General features: G+C 38.1%; 1 protein-coding gene across 2 annotated transcripts in view; it reads right to left on the bottom strand.

Annotated features, from left to right (window-relative positions):
- The window catches only part of kcnk2b (potassium channel, subfamily K, member 2b), a 46,918-nt gene that overhangs the window by 13,624 nt on the left and 16,139 nt on the right, over nucleotides 1-17,155 (bottom strand). For both annotated transcript variants that reach the window (XM_067416730.1, XM_067416729.1), the window contains exons 3-4: nucleotides 10,355-10,472; nucleotides 7,390-7,550 (exon numbers count right to left, since the gene is read on the bottom strand). In XM_067416730.1, the coding sequence (XP_067272831.1) occupies nucleotides 7,390-7,550; nucleotides 10,355-10,472 (279 nt within the window). The remainder of the gene's footprint in view (nucleotides 1-7,389; nucleotides 7,551-10,354; nucleotides 10,473-17,155) is intronic.

The following is a 17,155-nucleotide window of genomic DNA, read 5'->3' as shown; positions in this document are numbered from 1 at the left end:
GTTTGACCCTTAATTTTTATTATTAGATTCTGTCTGGCTGTTGTAACTAAGTTATTGCAGCTATACAAAGGATGTGTAAAATATAATTGTTAAAAGCAGGCGTTCATCAATAATGCTTAATCATCAATTAATTACTTTATTAACTTTTACACTTTTAACACACTTGAGTGTGCACTTGAATAAACTCTGAAGAGTGTTAATTTAACACAGGGTTTTTTGCTGTGTTCCCTGAGGAATATTTGTAAGTATAACTGAAATTAATGCAAGTTGTCTGGTTATGCTCATTATGGGATCACACTTTAAAGGTACACTGAAAAGCACTTCGTTAAAATGATGTACACTCACATGAGACCAAGGCTCCAGATATATCAGTCTTCTAAAAAAGCTGTTTCATTTTACAGTCGCCATACTGATGTCACATGACTAGCCATGGCATTTATATGACTGAGTTTTGATAATAATAATAATAACAGTAGTAGTAGTAATGATTATAATACTGAAGCCACATTCAAAACTCTTCATACATTCTGCGAAACAGACGTCTATATGGACCTCACTGCTTTCACACAAAATGCATTCAATGACCATAATTCCCAAAAACACTTTAGCCATTCATACTTCAGCATCTGTAAAACACAATATATATTTGCAACACATTTTTCGAATGCCAATACACTGCTTTCAAAATTGATAGAAGCACAAATGTGTTTGCCTGCATCCATGTAGTTGCTGTGGGAACTGGAGCTCCTTTGTCCCGCTTCTGTTGTGTCGAACCGGTCAGAGAGTTGCCTAAGGAGTTATTTTGAGGATCAACAGATTCACTTTAGACTCAGACTCGATTAAAATCCTCACTCTACCCTTAACTAACACTTAAGTTGTAAGCTTTTTTTCAGGTCACTGCTTAAAGATGACACCAGAAATGGAATGGGATTGCTGCTCCTTTCAAGTTTAATGAATGCGCGCTCGGCTGGCACAGAAGGTATGGGCTACTTTCCATCCTCCCCAACAGCAACATTTGCTCCGGATTAATATTGTTGGTGATACAGGGCTTGAATTTCAGCGTTGAATTACGCGTAATGTGCATAATTATAGTGATTCCCACAGATTTTGTGCTCTCACCCAAAGTGCGCGCACATAAAGCTTCCTCTCAGTATTAAATTGAGTTCTTGTTCACTGCTTTTTAAAAGTCAAATACACACAAAAGAATGTAAACACAGTCAATTATGTTTTTCTGTTTCCATGTGTTTCATGTTTCCTGTCAAGAGGCCTTTGCTTTCCAATTGTCCCTTGTGTTAGGTTCTCATTGGTTCATTGTCTTGTTTACTTTAAGTCCTGTAAGTTGCAAGGTTGGCCTCCATGGATCGGACTCGGCACATCCCACAGATGCTCGATTGGATTGAGATCTGGGGAATTTGGAGGCCAAGTCAATCAGACCAGGCCACCTTCTTGCCCACTGTTGGTGCTTTCGACGGGGTCAGGGGTCAGCATGGGCACCCTGACTGGTCATATGTCGCCCCATACGCAACAAACTGAGATGCTCTGTGTATTCTGACAGCTTTCCATCAGAACCAGCATTAACTTCTGGAGCAGTTTGAGCTCCAGTAGCTCTTCTGTTTGATCGGACCACACGGGCCAGCCTTCGCTCCCCACGTGCATCAATGAGCCTTGGCCGCCCATGACCCTGTGGCCGGTTCTCCACTGTTCCTTCCTTGGAGCACTTTTGATAGATACTGACCACTGCAGACCGGGAACAGCCCACAAGAGCTGCAGTTTTGGAGATGCTCTGACTAAGCTTGCATTTATCTGCCTTCACTTTTGAGTGCAATGCCCACATCTCAAGATTCAATCAATAACCAATGCATGAAACCGTCGACTGCATGTTCACTGTATGTCGACTATGATTTCTTGACACTTGGGTATGTTTCTCTTTGCAACACCATTTTGTGACAAACATTGAATACCCACCCTTGAAAAAGCAGTGGGTGTGGTTCAGTTATCACTGTTAAGGTCGATTGCATTACAGCTAGAGAATGAATACATCCTTAATGACGCCTGAATGGCTGGAGGGGGTGAGGAAACATCCATTAGGATGTGTGGTGCATACTGAACTCAGAGATGAGGACAAGAAAACAGAACTGAGCTCAACCGAATATAATATCCAGACCTGACAAGGAATATAGAAAGCGCATGAGCTATTTAAACACAAAGAGTAACAGGACACAGCTGCAAACAATCAGAGTAATAAGAGGGAAAGGAACTAAACTGAAATACAAACTAAAAGACTACATAAAGCAAGAGCACAAGAAACACTGACCTGTCATTCCAGGCACACAAAAGTGAAAAGAAAAGAAAAGTTTACTAAGTGTTGTTTATAGATTATAGACAATTATTGAATCATATATTTTCCTGTAATTAATCACGATTAATTGCACCTGTATTTTTTCACACTGAATCAATGCAGAACATTATGTAACTTAGTACAACATAAATATTGTTTTAAAGGTTTTTTAATGGCATCTTTTTTTCTTAAGTGCAATAAATGAAGGCCAGTAGCACTGATACCAATACTACTTATGTCTTTATTTAATGGATTTTATTTCTCAATGTTTGGGGATGAAATAAGAAATTATAACCATTGAACATACTTTCTAATTAAAAACCTTACTTTTTTAACATTTAATGGGCTAAATCTTTTTTTTTTTTTTTTACTTTTAACTGAAGTGAACAACCACAAAAACCCATTATAATAAAAAAGTATGTTTTTAATATAGTGTGTTAGTGTTAATTAGAGTCTCTTGAAGCATCCAAAATACATTTGGGTCCAAAAATAACAAAAACTACGACTTTATTCAGCATTGGCTTCTCTTCTGGGTTTGTTTTCAGTCCTCAAATAAAGATTCAAACGGTTATGAATCAGTGAATCGATTCATGATTCGGATCAGGTGTCAAACTGCTGAAATCACGTGACATTGGCGATCCGAATCATTGATCGATATTTTGATCTTTATTTGAGGTTTGAAAACAAAACTCATTATTGATATATAAAGAACGTTTAAACATATTTGGAAAAAACAAGTGTTTTAACCAATTCTTACCTACCCTACCTTTAATACCCCAAATGTGTACTATTGAATTGGAGACATACTTGGCCAGGTCATAGTTTTCTCATAGTCAAGTCAACTTTATGGCACTTTTACAATGACGATCGTTTCAAAGCAGCTTCACAGTGTTAAACAGGACAATATTGCAACAAAATTTTGCAATAGTCAAAATTGTACACAGTCATAGTTGCTTGATATGCCAAGCATTTGTTTTGGATTGCTATCATGCATGAATATTCCTCTTCTGCCACGCTTCTGGGAGTCTTTTTATCAGCCAGTATTTTGGTAAATCCACAGGCATCGATGGTGTTATCAATAAATGTCCTCTTCCTAACATGTTCTGAACGCATGCAGCCTGAAATCATCAGACTCCCAGCTCTTGTGCTTCACTGTCAGGACCGTACATTCACTGGGTCACGCTAAACATGCTGGAATCCATTTGAGCCGAACATATTTATCTTGGTCTCAACAGAATGTGCTTCCAATATGCATCAGGCTTCTTTCCATCTTCTTTATTTCACAAGTTTAATTTAGCACGTTTTTTTTCTTTCTCTAAAGAGTAGGCAAGGTTGTTTTTTTTCTTCTTGGACACCATTAATAGAGGTTGTTATGCAATGTCCTTCACATTGTCACAAAAAAATGACTGTCACAGAAGCTCCACGGATAAGTGCAAAAGTCTGAAGCACTTGGCTGTCTGTTTTTCAGAGCTAGATTGTGCAAGCGCAATGTCAATGTCATCCTTTTAGGAGGATGGCCACTGTGACTGATTAATGGTATTATCCCAGATAGCAAGCCACCATCAAAATCAATGTAAAATCAATGTTAATGTGTCAATGTTAACTGCACTGATTCAAAGTCACATTTGCACCTGCAATTAATGTTGATATTGCATCCAAAAATCAATGGGATTGGCACTGAATCAATGTTACAATGTGATGATGGTTCAACATCATGCTTGCACTCTCAGAAAATGAAACAAGAACTACAACTAAAGCCACACAGCCTGAAATCAACTACAAATAAAAGAAGACAAAAATCTCTCAATATCTCAGCTCTTTTTGAGAATTACCAGCGGTTTAGATGTTTTATTTGCTCACCATTATGGTGATCAGTGTTTGCTTTAGTTTAGGCAGTTTGACTCGACTTTTATGTGAGTTTGTAACAGTGCACTGTAAAATATTTTTGTTGGTTTAACTTAAAAAAGTAAGTAACCTGGTTGCCTTAAATTTGAGTTTATTGAAGTTAAAAATTTGAGTTAAAGGGGGGGTGAAACACTCAGTTTCAGTCAATCTCATGTCAATCTTGAGTACCTATAGAGTAGTATTGCATCCTTCACATCTCCGAAAAGTCTTTAGTTTTATTATATTTATGAAAGAAATATGGGCTGTACCGAGTCTTTCCGGAAGAAAACGAGCGCCTGGAAGCGTATCGTGTGGGCTAGGGATGGCTCGATACCACAATTTTGGCTTCGGTACGGTACCACAATCTAATACCGAAATACCGATATTAAATCGATACCACAAGGTCTGATATTAGCGCGGGTTTATTACACGCGAATGAGAACAATTATGCACGTTTTGAGTTTATAAAGTGGGAAATTACCACAAATGTTTATTAATAAATTAATTAGCAAAGCTTATCACATCAAATCAGTCATTTGAAAACTTTCTTGGGAGAAATAATTTCAGCAAAAATCTCTCAAAATTAGCAAATTGCTTCTGGTTTCAAAAGACATCGCACTACACTAAAGCAATCTGCATAATCCGATTCAACATTTCACGCTCGTCTCGGGATGGAGAACGGAAATCATTTGAACACGCAAGAGATTTTATAGCATTTCATAAGTTACAGGAGATATGAGCTCATAGGACACACACACACACACACACACACACACACACACACACACACACACACCTGTCACTTAGTCACGCTCACGCTCGCACATTACACATTAAGTTTCCTTAAACAGTTAAATACACAGAATTATGTACAAATGTCCGTCTTTAGTGAGTATTCACATAAACACAGGCGGTTGTGTCTAACGCGAATGTAAACAGTGCAATAGTATGCGTGCAAATATAATGAGATCTAAATGTCATTGGTTGAAACAAACGCTGGAGATTGTGATATTCGATCTTAAGTTAGGCTATGTGTGTGTGTGCGTTGATCAGTGTTAAAAGAAAATAAATGTCTAAATGAGATGGTTTGAACTATTCACTGACCTGTCGATGTCTTAAGAAGTCTTAAAGTCAGGATAGTGACAGATGCTTGGCTAGGTTTGATGGTTCTTCATCAGTTTTATAAGCAAAGTCATTACAAATGTCACTTCTACTCCTCTCTTTATTCATTCGTTTTGGGCATCTTGAGTGAGATTCAACTGCTTTATCCATTTTGCCCGTCTATGTTGTTGTCACATTTGCCGGTTGTTTCGGGTCAGTTTGGGTAGCGCGCTGCCATCTAGCGGTGAACTTCGGAAAAGCAGCATATACCGAAATGTGCCAAATCATGATATCGTACCGTTTTAAATAAAATATATACCGGTATTTTTCCAGTACCGGTATATCGCGCATCCCTAGTGTGGGCGGAGCTAAAGAATGACGAATGTGCAAAGCGGTGACGTCCTCAAGCGTGGAGAAACCCTTGCTATCATCTCAGCTAATAGATATATGATCCAGAATCTAATTCGGAGGCTGAAATAGAAACAGCAGCAGCAGGATGTCCGTCTCTGTGGTATGGACTGTATTTAGTGGCCTGTCAACATTTGTGTGTCTTTACTCTCAGTGTATGAGGACATGATTCGGTTTATGGACTATTGTATGCGACTAGACCTTAGCAGTAGCAAGCAAAATGGTTTTGCACGTCAGACTAGTGTAACGTTATACATAGAACAACAATGGAGTAACGTTAGCGCATTTGAATGACGAAGCACGCGATCGTGTCGTTTACTGATGTTTACTCACGCGACGATAGCCAACAGCACAGACATTTGAAGCAGTTTTACTCACCGGCTGCTTCCAAAGCAGGACCGAACCTTTATCGCTGGGACCGCTCCGTCAAAAACACACTTTTTTGGAGTGTGGAGATCCACTTTGCGATGCGACTGAAGCATTTCTGCGTTCAAATCGGTTCAAATGCAGCGCTGCCTTCCCCGGAATGCTGTGCTGAAGCGTTGAAGTCGCTTAATGTCAAAGTGGAGGAATGAAGTGGAGCGCGGCGCGGACTGTAACCGACATTAGTGTTCACGGACGAGTGGATCTGCAGCTGAGAGACTGTTTACGGGCGTGCATTTCCTCTCTCGCTCTCGTCACGCGCGCGCACCCTACCGGGAGAAGAGCCGTACGGCCCATACAAGGACCTTCCGATCTATTAACGTCAAGTCGACCCATACTCGGAAAAAACTATTTTTAGTATTTTTAACACAGAAATACTCCATCAAACGTCCAACATTAGTTTTTGAAACTTTGTCTATGTTTAGGATGGGAATCAAAGTCTTTAACAGTGTAAAAAGCTCAGTATGCATGAAACAGCATTTCACCGCCCCTTTAATACAATGAAGGAAATTGGTTTAATAAATAGAAACTCAAAATATTATTGTAGCTGAACCACATAAAAAATGTGGTATTTGGCATGTTTCACTGCGTCATCAGAAATAAAATTACCCAATATGCTTACATATTTTAATAAAATTTGAATAAAGGTTGTCGATTCTCAAAAATGTTAATTGTTTTAACTCAATATAACCAGGTAACTTTTTTATTTTAATTTTTACAGTGTGTTTACCAAAACACATCATTTTTTGCAAAGAAAGCCAGACACAAAAATGATCAGGGGCCTGTTTCAGAAAGGAGAAACTCGGAGTATGTTAACCCTGAAATGAGGGAACTCTGGGTTTTCTGTTTCAGAATGGGAGGTATGTTAAACCCAAGAAAGCAGAGTAAGTCAAGCCTGTTTCTGAAAGAGAGCTAATTTCTACTCAGAGTCAGTTCCCAGGATAACCTGACCTGGTCTGGAGCCGGTTTTCTTTGGTAAACTCAAAAAGTTTCTTTTGGTCTCCTCCCCCTTTTTAAGGCGCCAGCAGGGTTTAAATACTTCATTCATTCATTCATGCAGCACAAATGCTTTTCTTACTGAGTATTATTTCGTACCCTACTCGTACCTGCCAGATAATTTGCAAAATAAGAAAAATGCACTTAAAATAGCTTCTTTTTTTGTCCCCAGGAAACAAGACTAAATACTTATGTAATTTTTCTTATGTGGAAATACCACAAAAACTGCTTTAACTCACATCAATCATACCCTCTACTTTAGCGATCGCCTTTCCGAAGATTGTTCCAAGCTGGTCTCCGACTCCTGCCAGCAAGAATCCGAACAGAGGGATTCCCAGCAGGGCGTAGATAATACAGAAGGTGCGTCCTCCCTCTGTATGAGGCGAAATATTCCCAAATCCTGGAGGGAATAAAAGTAAAATAAGTATTTGATACTCAAAAAGTATGATACATTTTTCTTGCCCCAAGCTTAAAGGGACAGTTCACCCAAAAATGTAAATTCTGTCATCCTTTACTCTCCCTCATGTTGTTCCAAACCTGCAAGAGTTTCTTTATTCTGTTGAAAAAGCAGAGAGAGCAACCATTCACTCCCATAGTATTTCCCCCCTACTATGGTAGTGAATGGTTGCTCTATCTGCGTTGTTACTCTAAATAACCTTTTGTGTTTAGCAGAAGAAAGAAACTCATACAGGATTGGAACAACATGAGGGTGAGTAAATGATGTTAATGGGTGAACTATCCCTTTAAATCTCAAAATAAAAACACACTACAAATTCAAATGAATAAATTATGTTTTTTCATAAATTCAGCCATGAATTCAAAATTCAACATGTGGTAATAATTATTTACCTATGGACTCTTTATGCACTGCTTTTGCTGAAATTTGGCACAAAAAAAGGGATAATTTGCGAACATAAGCCCTATTCGGATGGTAATTGATCCGTAATGGCAATCCGCTGTCAGTTTTGGTGTGTGTTTATTTTGTTACCGAGAGGAAAATGTGATATATTCTATCGAAACGCTTCTCAGTAACATGGATGACGTCAGGATGTTAAACAAGCTCTCAGATTCAATAATTTCCCGAGTACTGGATTTTAACGTGGCCTATTTAGTAGGGCTGGTCGATTCCGAAATTTTTGGAATCGATTCCGCACTGTTGTTTTCGATTCTTCTTTTTTTTAACAAAATCGATGGAGGAACCTAGTTCCGGAGTGACCGCAGGATACAAGGATGTAGAAAGTATCCTTCTCCGAAACTTTATTTGTAAAATGATGATACATTTCCATAACTCTGATGAATTTTAAATGATGGATTCTCCTGAAATGGCCCATATAGCCCAGAAGTAAATGCGATTTAGCCTAATAAATAAAAAGGATAGCACATTATTCATGGATGTGCATTTATTGCATGTTTAAAACTACATGACATGTCTAAAATGCATGTGCACAGTTAAGTTAAATGACTACGTTCAAATAAGTGCTTTTGCACAGAATGTACGAGGCAAAATAACCACAATATTAACAAAAACAATAATATAAGAGTGCGCAGTTTATTTGTCAATCAGATGCGCGAGCAAGTTGCGTTCATTACTATAGCAACATTACACTCGGTCATTAAGATGTACTCTAGTATAGGCGCATTTTCTTTGTTATCAATGGATTAAAGAAAAGAAAATAAAATAGAAAATTAAAATAAGACCTTCACATCTGCATCTGTAAGCAGCGCTCAAAACCTACCGTTGTGGACAACAAAAGAACCATTTCACAATTTAAAATTATGGAGTTTATGTGTGCAAAATGTAGCAAACTTCTCCATGATGCAGGATCACAGAAGGAAACAATGACAATAAACACTATTAAACTAAGTGAATGAAAGGTATAGTAATAATCAGCGATATGCGTTCACATATGGCTTGATTTGAACGTTTCATACCATAAAAATAAGTAGTTAGAATTACGTTCTAGTGACGTCATCACGCAATGACGCAAAAAAAAACGCTTTATTGCTTTATTTTTAACTCGTTATTTGAAACTAACTGTTCAAAAGAACCTTTTGCAAAAATTAAATAGACTTCCAATCATTATTAGTAAGCAAGAGACAAGTGAATAAAGAGGAGTCGATTCCCCGCGATGGAATCGATTCCAAACGTTGGAATCTACTCTCGATTCCCAACGCCTTGGAATCGAGGATTCGATTCTTTTTGGAATCGATTCCCAGCCCTACTATTTAGCAAACAAAATGACTCTTGTCGATTTCCTTAGTGGCTTCTTTGTAGCTGAAGCCAAAATTAATCCACACTTCAGCTCTGTAAACTGCGGGAGAGGAATAATTCTATCGTCTTGTGAGGTTTACTAATGCTAATGCACACACACACACACACACACACACACACACACATTCACCGTGCGCTTCTCTGGCTCCGCGTCAGAGACGTTCTGAGATAACACACTGCCATCTAGCGGTTGGGTTGTATAAAGTCTGTGGTTTAATTCGAACACAAAGCCATAAATCTTGGATGTAAATAAATAAATATATACATATTGATTGAGTCAGTGTTTTTGAGAATCGATACACAAATAAAATATCCCGATACTAACGTGTATCGATACTTACTTACACCCCTAATTGTAATTAGATTTTACAAACTTAATTCCTATCGACCAGCTCTCTTAGCACAGCGCTCGTGGCTCGACTCGTCCCAAGATGGCGCCTGTCCGTGAAAGCGTAATGCGCTGTGTTTATAAAGTATCTTCTTATTAAACTGTTTCTTACAAAGTTCTCAATGCTTGGGTTTGCATGTAGGGACCCTCATTATGCTGCCGTGTTAGTGTGAGGATATTTTGAGCCTTGTTAGTCGTATTAACTAGCGGTTTAATTTCACTTACCCTGTGCCCCATAGACAAGCGTTATAAGCTAATCTGCTTTTAGAGATAAAACTCTTTACATTTGATTTTCATGAAAACGCATCCCAGAGAACGATCTACTCGGAAACCATCTGTTAATCACCCCTAGGGTCATTTCTCACCGGAGTTGTCCTTTAAAAGCAGCAGTGATTGTACAGATCTGTGAGATTTTGATGATTTCAAATTCTGCAGGAGACAGCTTTTGAGATTTAATTACGATTTAATTGCGTTTAATTAAGATGCTGCAAGTAGACACAGTGTGACGGATCACTAATGTGCACGTGTGTGTGTACTTCAGTACCTATGGTTGTAATGACGGTTCCAGCGAAGAAGAACGAGTTGCTGAGGTCCCATAAACTGCTCTGATTGGACGAGTTTCCTGAAGGGTTCACTCCTACTCGTAACGCCGACACCACTTGCTGTTATAAGAGAACAAAGATTTGCATAATTAAACACTTTTAAAAAATACGCATCCACATTTTAAGCTAATAATGTTTCTGCCTCAGCGTATGACACGGTCAACTATTAAATGCTGCACCAAAACCAATAATAAAAATAATGATCCAAGCAGATTTCTTAAAACATTCCTCCATCTGTAATTGTTTGGAGAAACAGGTAAGTCGCTCAACCCCTGTATGTGTGTGTGTGTGTGTGTGTGTGTGTGTGTGTGTGTGTGTGTGTGTGTGATGGGTAGGTTTAGGGGTAGGGGCAGTGTAAGGGGATAGAAAATACGGTTTGTAAAGTATAAAAACCATTACGCCTATGGAATTTCCACATATGTCACAAAAACAAACGCGCGTGTGTGTGTGTGTGTGTGTGATGGGTAGGTTTAGGGGTAGGGGCAGTGTAAGGGGATAGAAAATACGGTTTGTAAAGTATAAAAACCATTACGCCTATGGAATTTCCACATATGTCACAAAAACAAACGCGCGCGTGTGTGTGTGTGTGTGTGTGTGTGTGTGTGTGCGTGAGTGTGTGTGTGTGTTTGTGCATTAGATATGTTTGCGGTGTGCTGACTACACAGTAAAGTAATACAGGCCTTCGTATTAGATATACATATTAAGTTGTCCAAGCAAGTTGAAAAACATTTAAACATGGTACTTCTCTTACACTAAAAGATATTTTTTAATACGAGGTTTAAACTTAATATTTTATCTTATATTAACTTAATACTTAATATTATATTAATTATTTAATCCAAATATTCCCGATCAATGTATAAAATGCAACCAAGAGACAGGAACATTATACCATTGCTTATGGAAGTGTCCTCAAGTTCATAACTTTTATCATTGGTTTTGAAACAAAATGTTCCTTTGTGTCCTAAACTTTGTATACCGTACTAAATATTTTCCCTGTAACTTGCATATTACCCAGTTTGGGTAAGAAAATGTTGATTTTCTGTTTATTACAAGCAAAACTCAGAGTAGCATGCCATTGGAAAAATATAGAAAGTCCTAGTTTTAAACAATGGTTACAGGAATTGTCTAACTGTTTGGCTTTGGAAAAACTTACATATATTGTTAAGGGAAAACCTGAAAAGTTTTTCAAAGTATTCAAAGTAATTTTTGAAGGAAACTGACCCTAATAGTCTGTTTACTGTGTAAAATGGCTTAACATGCATCAGATGTTATGATAAATGTACCCCCTTTCTTTTTTTATTATTAGTTAATTATTTCATGTGTTTGTCTCAGTTGACGTTTTAAAAATCAATAAAGACAGTGTTGGAAACCTCAAAAAACAAAACAAAAAAAAACACATATTTTTTGCATTTTAATCTTTATAAAATAAATCATGTCATACAGAACTCAGCTTTTCCACCTCCACAAAGAGACTTTTATTATGTACATATATGGTGAAACTGCATTGTTTGACCATGAGCAATGAGCGAAACCTTTAATGGTGTGTGTGCAGCACAGAAAAATGGCGTAATCCATCAGTACAGCGCTGGAGGGCCTGAAGTACTCAGAGGAGGTTTGTGACGTGAAGCCTCTCCTCGGGGAAAAGAGCCTCAGGCTTACTGCATACAGAGCAATCAGCAGCTCACTTCAGCAAGGACAGGAGTCTCTGACAAGTGTGTGAGGAGGGAGTGTGTGTGTGTTTTGAGACATATGAGGACACAAATGTGTATAATGCCATGGGTATGACACAGGTATTACAGGAGAGGGTGAAATATGAGGACATTACCCATGGCCCCACTTTTCAAAAGGCTTATAAAGGCTTATACAGGAGGAGTTTTTTTGAGAATGTAAAAATGCAGAATGTTTCCTGTGATGGGTGGGTTTAGGAGCTGTGTGTGTGTGTGTGTGTGTGTGTGTGTATGTGACTAGAACACAGATCTGGGAGCTTTCTTAGACTCAACGGAGGGATTGAAGGGTGTAAGGTTGAAGGAATATTAGGACTTCTTTCTTGCACAGTCTGAAGGCCGTTCCTGACTCTACATTAAATGACATTATATTAACATTCCTGAATCGTTATTATTGCACACACTTGCGTCACACAAGGCTGGAAAATGCATAGTATCCTATACTTTCAGTAACAAGTTTGTCTTTTTGTGGTTTAGGGACATTGCATATACATAACCCTTTCTAATCTTCCTGATTTTGCTTTCATACACCACACTTCAAACTCACCAATGCCACTTTGTTCAGTGAGGTGAGCTTTTGTCTGTGGTTAGAATCACTGTTTTGTGTGGCAAGTCATATTAGCTTAAATTGTTCCCAGCGTTACTCATTGTAATTGTATTTTTATTAGTAGGAAATCAATTAGAGAGCTCTGCAGTACAATTCTGACTAGTAACAATTATTATTAAAGCGCTCTCTAATTCAATCGAGCTCTACAATTGTATTGCTAGTAAAAACTTGTATTCATTAGAAGCAAACACATTTGCGATTACATTTTCCCTTCCCAAATCCCACATGCGGTGCTACACTTGGTACCAAATCTGGTACCAAATCTGAGCCTTCAGTAAACCATATCAACACCAGTCTTTAACCAGAAGCCCCAAAACTGAGCCATAAAAAATACTGACTAATCTCTGCCATGGATCCATCCACTGGCAGTACAACAAGCACAATTTAGCTCTGTTTACTCCTGGTACTGAGATGCGTTTTGGTGGATCGGATCACAATTAGACGAGGGAGACTCATTCCCGTTTACACCTGATGTTTTAATCCTTCTCTTTTGTCCACTTTCAACCACTTCTGTCCTGATTTCCTCGAGAAGAGGGTCTACACTGTCAAAAAAAGAGTACAAAATTGTACCTTTTAAGGTACAAGTGGCCGTCACTGGGGAACATTTTTGTACCTCTCAGTCAGGGATAGGCACATACTCTGTAAAAATAAATTGTTGGTTTTTGTTGGTTTAACTTAAAAAAGTAAGTAACCTGGTTGCTTTAAAATTTTGAGTTTATTGATATTAAAAATTTGAGTTGATACAATGAATGAAATTTGTTTAATAAATAGAAACTAAAAATATTATTGTATCTGAACCACATAAAAAGTGTGATAAATCATGAAATTAGCACTATTTGGCTTCACTGCGTCATCACAATATGCTTACAAAAAAATTTAATAATATTTTTATAAAGGAATCTCAAAAATGTTTCATTGTATTAACTCAAAATTTTAAGGCAACCAAAAGGTTACTTTTTTTAAAAATATTTTTTTTGCAGTGAACCTGTCAAGTATCCCGTTTTGTCCCGTATTTTACCCTTCTTTCCCGCCGTCCTCCCGTATTAGTATTTTCCCGTAAATCCCGTAAGCATCTCACATCTGCATCATGTGCGATAGCGGAAGATCTTTTAAAGTGACAGTAACCCCTTATAATGACAATGTAATTGCTCACTAAATATGCTCTGCTCTTGACTAAATAACGTCAGTATTTTAAAAAGGATTAATCTATATATAATTCATAAAGTATGCAGTGCGAACTGATAATTTATGTATATTTTCTACTTGTTAAGTTGTTATAAAAGTAGGAAGAGAACAGGTACAAATTAAAAGTATTATTATTATTATGGGTCTATGAGAGGATTTATTTTACTGTTTACGAACAGGTCATTGAATCTTTGATTCATCCGATTCATTCAAACACTGAATCCTTCAGGAACACACACTGTTGCTGTGATCTTTGTTTGGAGCTATTTTTGCTGCTGAACAAAAACAGTCAATATTGCCTCTAAAATATAAGTGACTTAATGCTGATTAATTGTTTATAAAGCTGTCATATGAAATCAGTGTCATTTTCAGTCGTGATGATATTCAGGAAAACAGCACATTTGGTTGTGTGATGTTGTTTAACTGTATCATATATTATAAATATAAAAACGTCACATTCTGAATGTTTACTGCAGTTTCTGTGTGTGAGCAGTTTTCTCATGTGTTTTGATTTCTCCTCCCATTGCGCAAGCGTCAGAAACGCAACCTTATTACCGTTGGTTCATAACATTATATATTATCCTCTTACACTAAATTAATGCAGAATCATTCTTGCATTATGGTGATACGTTAGTTATTTTTTTGTTATTGCCGTTTTAATCTTTAATCTTAGTCTCTTATCCGTCGGGCAAGTAAAATTCTCTTTCACTTGCCCCTTCAAGAAATCCACTTGTCCCGGACAAATGATAATGTCGAGCCCTGGCAACAAAGTATTTGTTTTAGTAAACACGGTTACAAAGACCACAAACTCACATAAAAAGCCAAAAGTCAAACTGCCCAACGTCAACATCTAAACCTCTGTTAATTCTCAATAAAAACCTCTAAAGATGAATGACAGAAATAACCAGCATCACATTGTAACACTGATTCAATGCCATTACCATTGATTTTTGATGAAATTTCCGGCTCAGCTGGGATTTAACCCATCTTGCTGTGAGGTGACTGTTTCTCTGAGCCCCTGTATTGCTCTTAAAGGTTCCCTAGAATGAGTTGAAACAATATGTTAAATTGTTCTCTGATATCTACATAGAGGGTATGCGGCTTATTTAAGAGCAAAAATGGTCCAGATACAGTTTTACACGTCCATTTACAACCCCACAAATTGTCTCTAGGATGTAATGCTCAGTTTTTGCCTTATTTGGAAGAGTCATGAATATTAATGTTGAGCTCTGCTCTGATTGGCTTATTTCAGCAGCTCACAGCAGTTCAGTGAAGCGGCTCGTGAGTCCTGACAGAACACAGACCGACTGAAGGACACTTTAAGCAGAACATCTCAAAAGGAGATTGATAAAATGCAGCTTACTTGTTTATTGGTGTTTTCAGATCATCCGTGCGTGAGAGAGAGCTCGCGTGCATAAGGTTGCCAGATTGGACATGTTTAGGTAAAACACCAGATGCATACGTGTTCTTTTCACAGAAAAGCTCTGTTTGGGGGATTTAAATTACTGAAATCTGGCAACCGCACGAACGCGAGCTCTCTCTCGCGCGCGCGGATGATCTGAAAACACAAATAAACAAGTAAGCTGCATTTTATCAATCTCCATTTGAGATGTTCTGCTTAAAGTGACAGAAATCTGGCAACCGCACGAATGCTCTTCTTTTCCTCAGACAAAACCAAAACCAGTGATTTTAGACTTGTCTTCTTTCGTCAACGATATTGCATGTTTATATAACGTTAGTCACAATGTAGGCTACGCAGTGACTGTGATGTACTCGGAAATACAATCATGCATCGTAGCATGCTTGTAACATCATAGGCCAACTTCAGTTCTCAAAAATATAAATATATATTTTTACAAAATAAATAGCCTTGTCAAATGACTGTCGTTTTAACTTATATGGTGGAAAAGGTGACGTTTGCTAGAAGGATCGAGTGAACGATCTAAGCAAAGTATCCACGGTTGTATTTTGTAAGACAAAATAATATTACCCTTTGTCATTAGACACACTATTTAGTTTTGTATGGTACTTGGAGTTTCCTATTGTTTCTGTACTAGCATCTTGCGTTATCTAGACAATGCGGTCTCTCTAAGAAACTTCCAATTTAATCAGAAATTGTTTAAACAGTCAATAAGTGGATGAAACTCTACTTACTGCTTGGAGGAATATAGTCGCCCCTTTCTTCAGTTTAAGACGCTGAGCGATCGCTTGCTTGAAATGGGCCGAACAAACGAACGATCTTGAATTAAATTGTTGTGGTATCCGATTATAATAAACCTCAACCATGACTGTTGACATATGAAAAGTCCTCACGTCTCCCGCACAGCCTGAACATGACGTGTGTCATTAGAGCCGTTTTTGCTATCCTCCTCAAGTGTCGTTTGTTTATCTGCAGTCCCGATGATTCGGCTCCGTCAGTTCTGCCTGAAAATGAACATGTTTGGACCAAGCGGCAACCTCCCGCGATCTCTTCTGAAGCCAATACGGAAGTAATGTAAACTGTAATTCCTTAACTGGCCACTAGAGGCAGGCTCCAGAAGGGAGCAGAATCTCATTGAGCCCCATATTAAAATTCTCAACTTTAAAGCAGAAAAAAACATGTTTACAGCCTGGTACAAATTGTGGTTTTGGCTTATAAGGCTAATTTTGATCTTCATGACAACTCTGAGGGGGGTGAATTTTTTTATAACTCATTCGTTTCCGTTATATAAAGCCTAAAGGTTCTGCATAATTAAGGGCGTGGTTACAGGTGGATAGCCATTTATCCGCCGACTATAGTTAATGCGTCACCTCAGCTCCGCGTACATCCCGCCTTTTTGCCCATTTTCTGTTATCCGGGAGTGACACGCGTTGACTCGCTCACAAGATGGCAACGCCCAGCTCGCCCCTACTTTAAGCTTCAGAACGGCTTATCAGATTCCTATGGGTGACGTCAAGGACACTACGTCCATATTTTTTTACAGTCTATGGTTTGGACAGATGCAAATGTTGGCGGCGTGCATATAAATGATCCCCAACGCTTGCATCACGGTTGGCATTATGTTGAGAAGCACTTAATTTTCTGTGGTGTTTTTGATTCACGATATTTACATATGAAGTAGGAGAAGATGGTGTTTGAGACTCACAGTATGTGATGTCCATGTACTGAACTCTAATTATTTCACTATGGCAAGGTTAATTCAGTTTTTCATTCTAGGGCACCTTAAGATACAGATACTCGCAGA

The sequence above is a fragment of the Pseudorasbora parva genome, chromosome 15, assembly GCF_024679245.1.
Source record: "Pseudorasbora parva isolate DD20220531a chromosome 15, ASM2467924v1, whole genome shotgun sequence".
NCBI lineage: Eukaryota > Metazoa > Chordata > Actinopteri > Cypriniformes > Gobionidae > Pseudorasbora > Pseudorasbora parva.
This window is presented reverse-complemented; position numbering and strand designations above follow the sequence as displayed.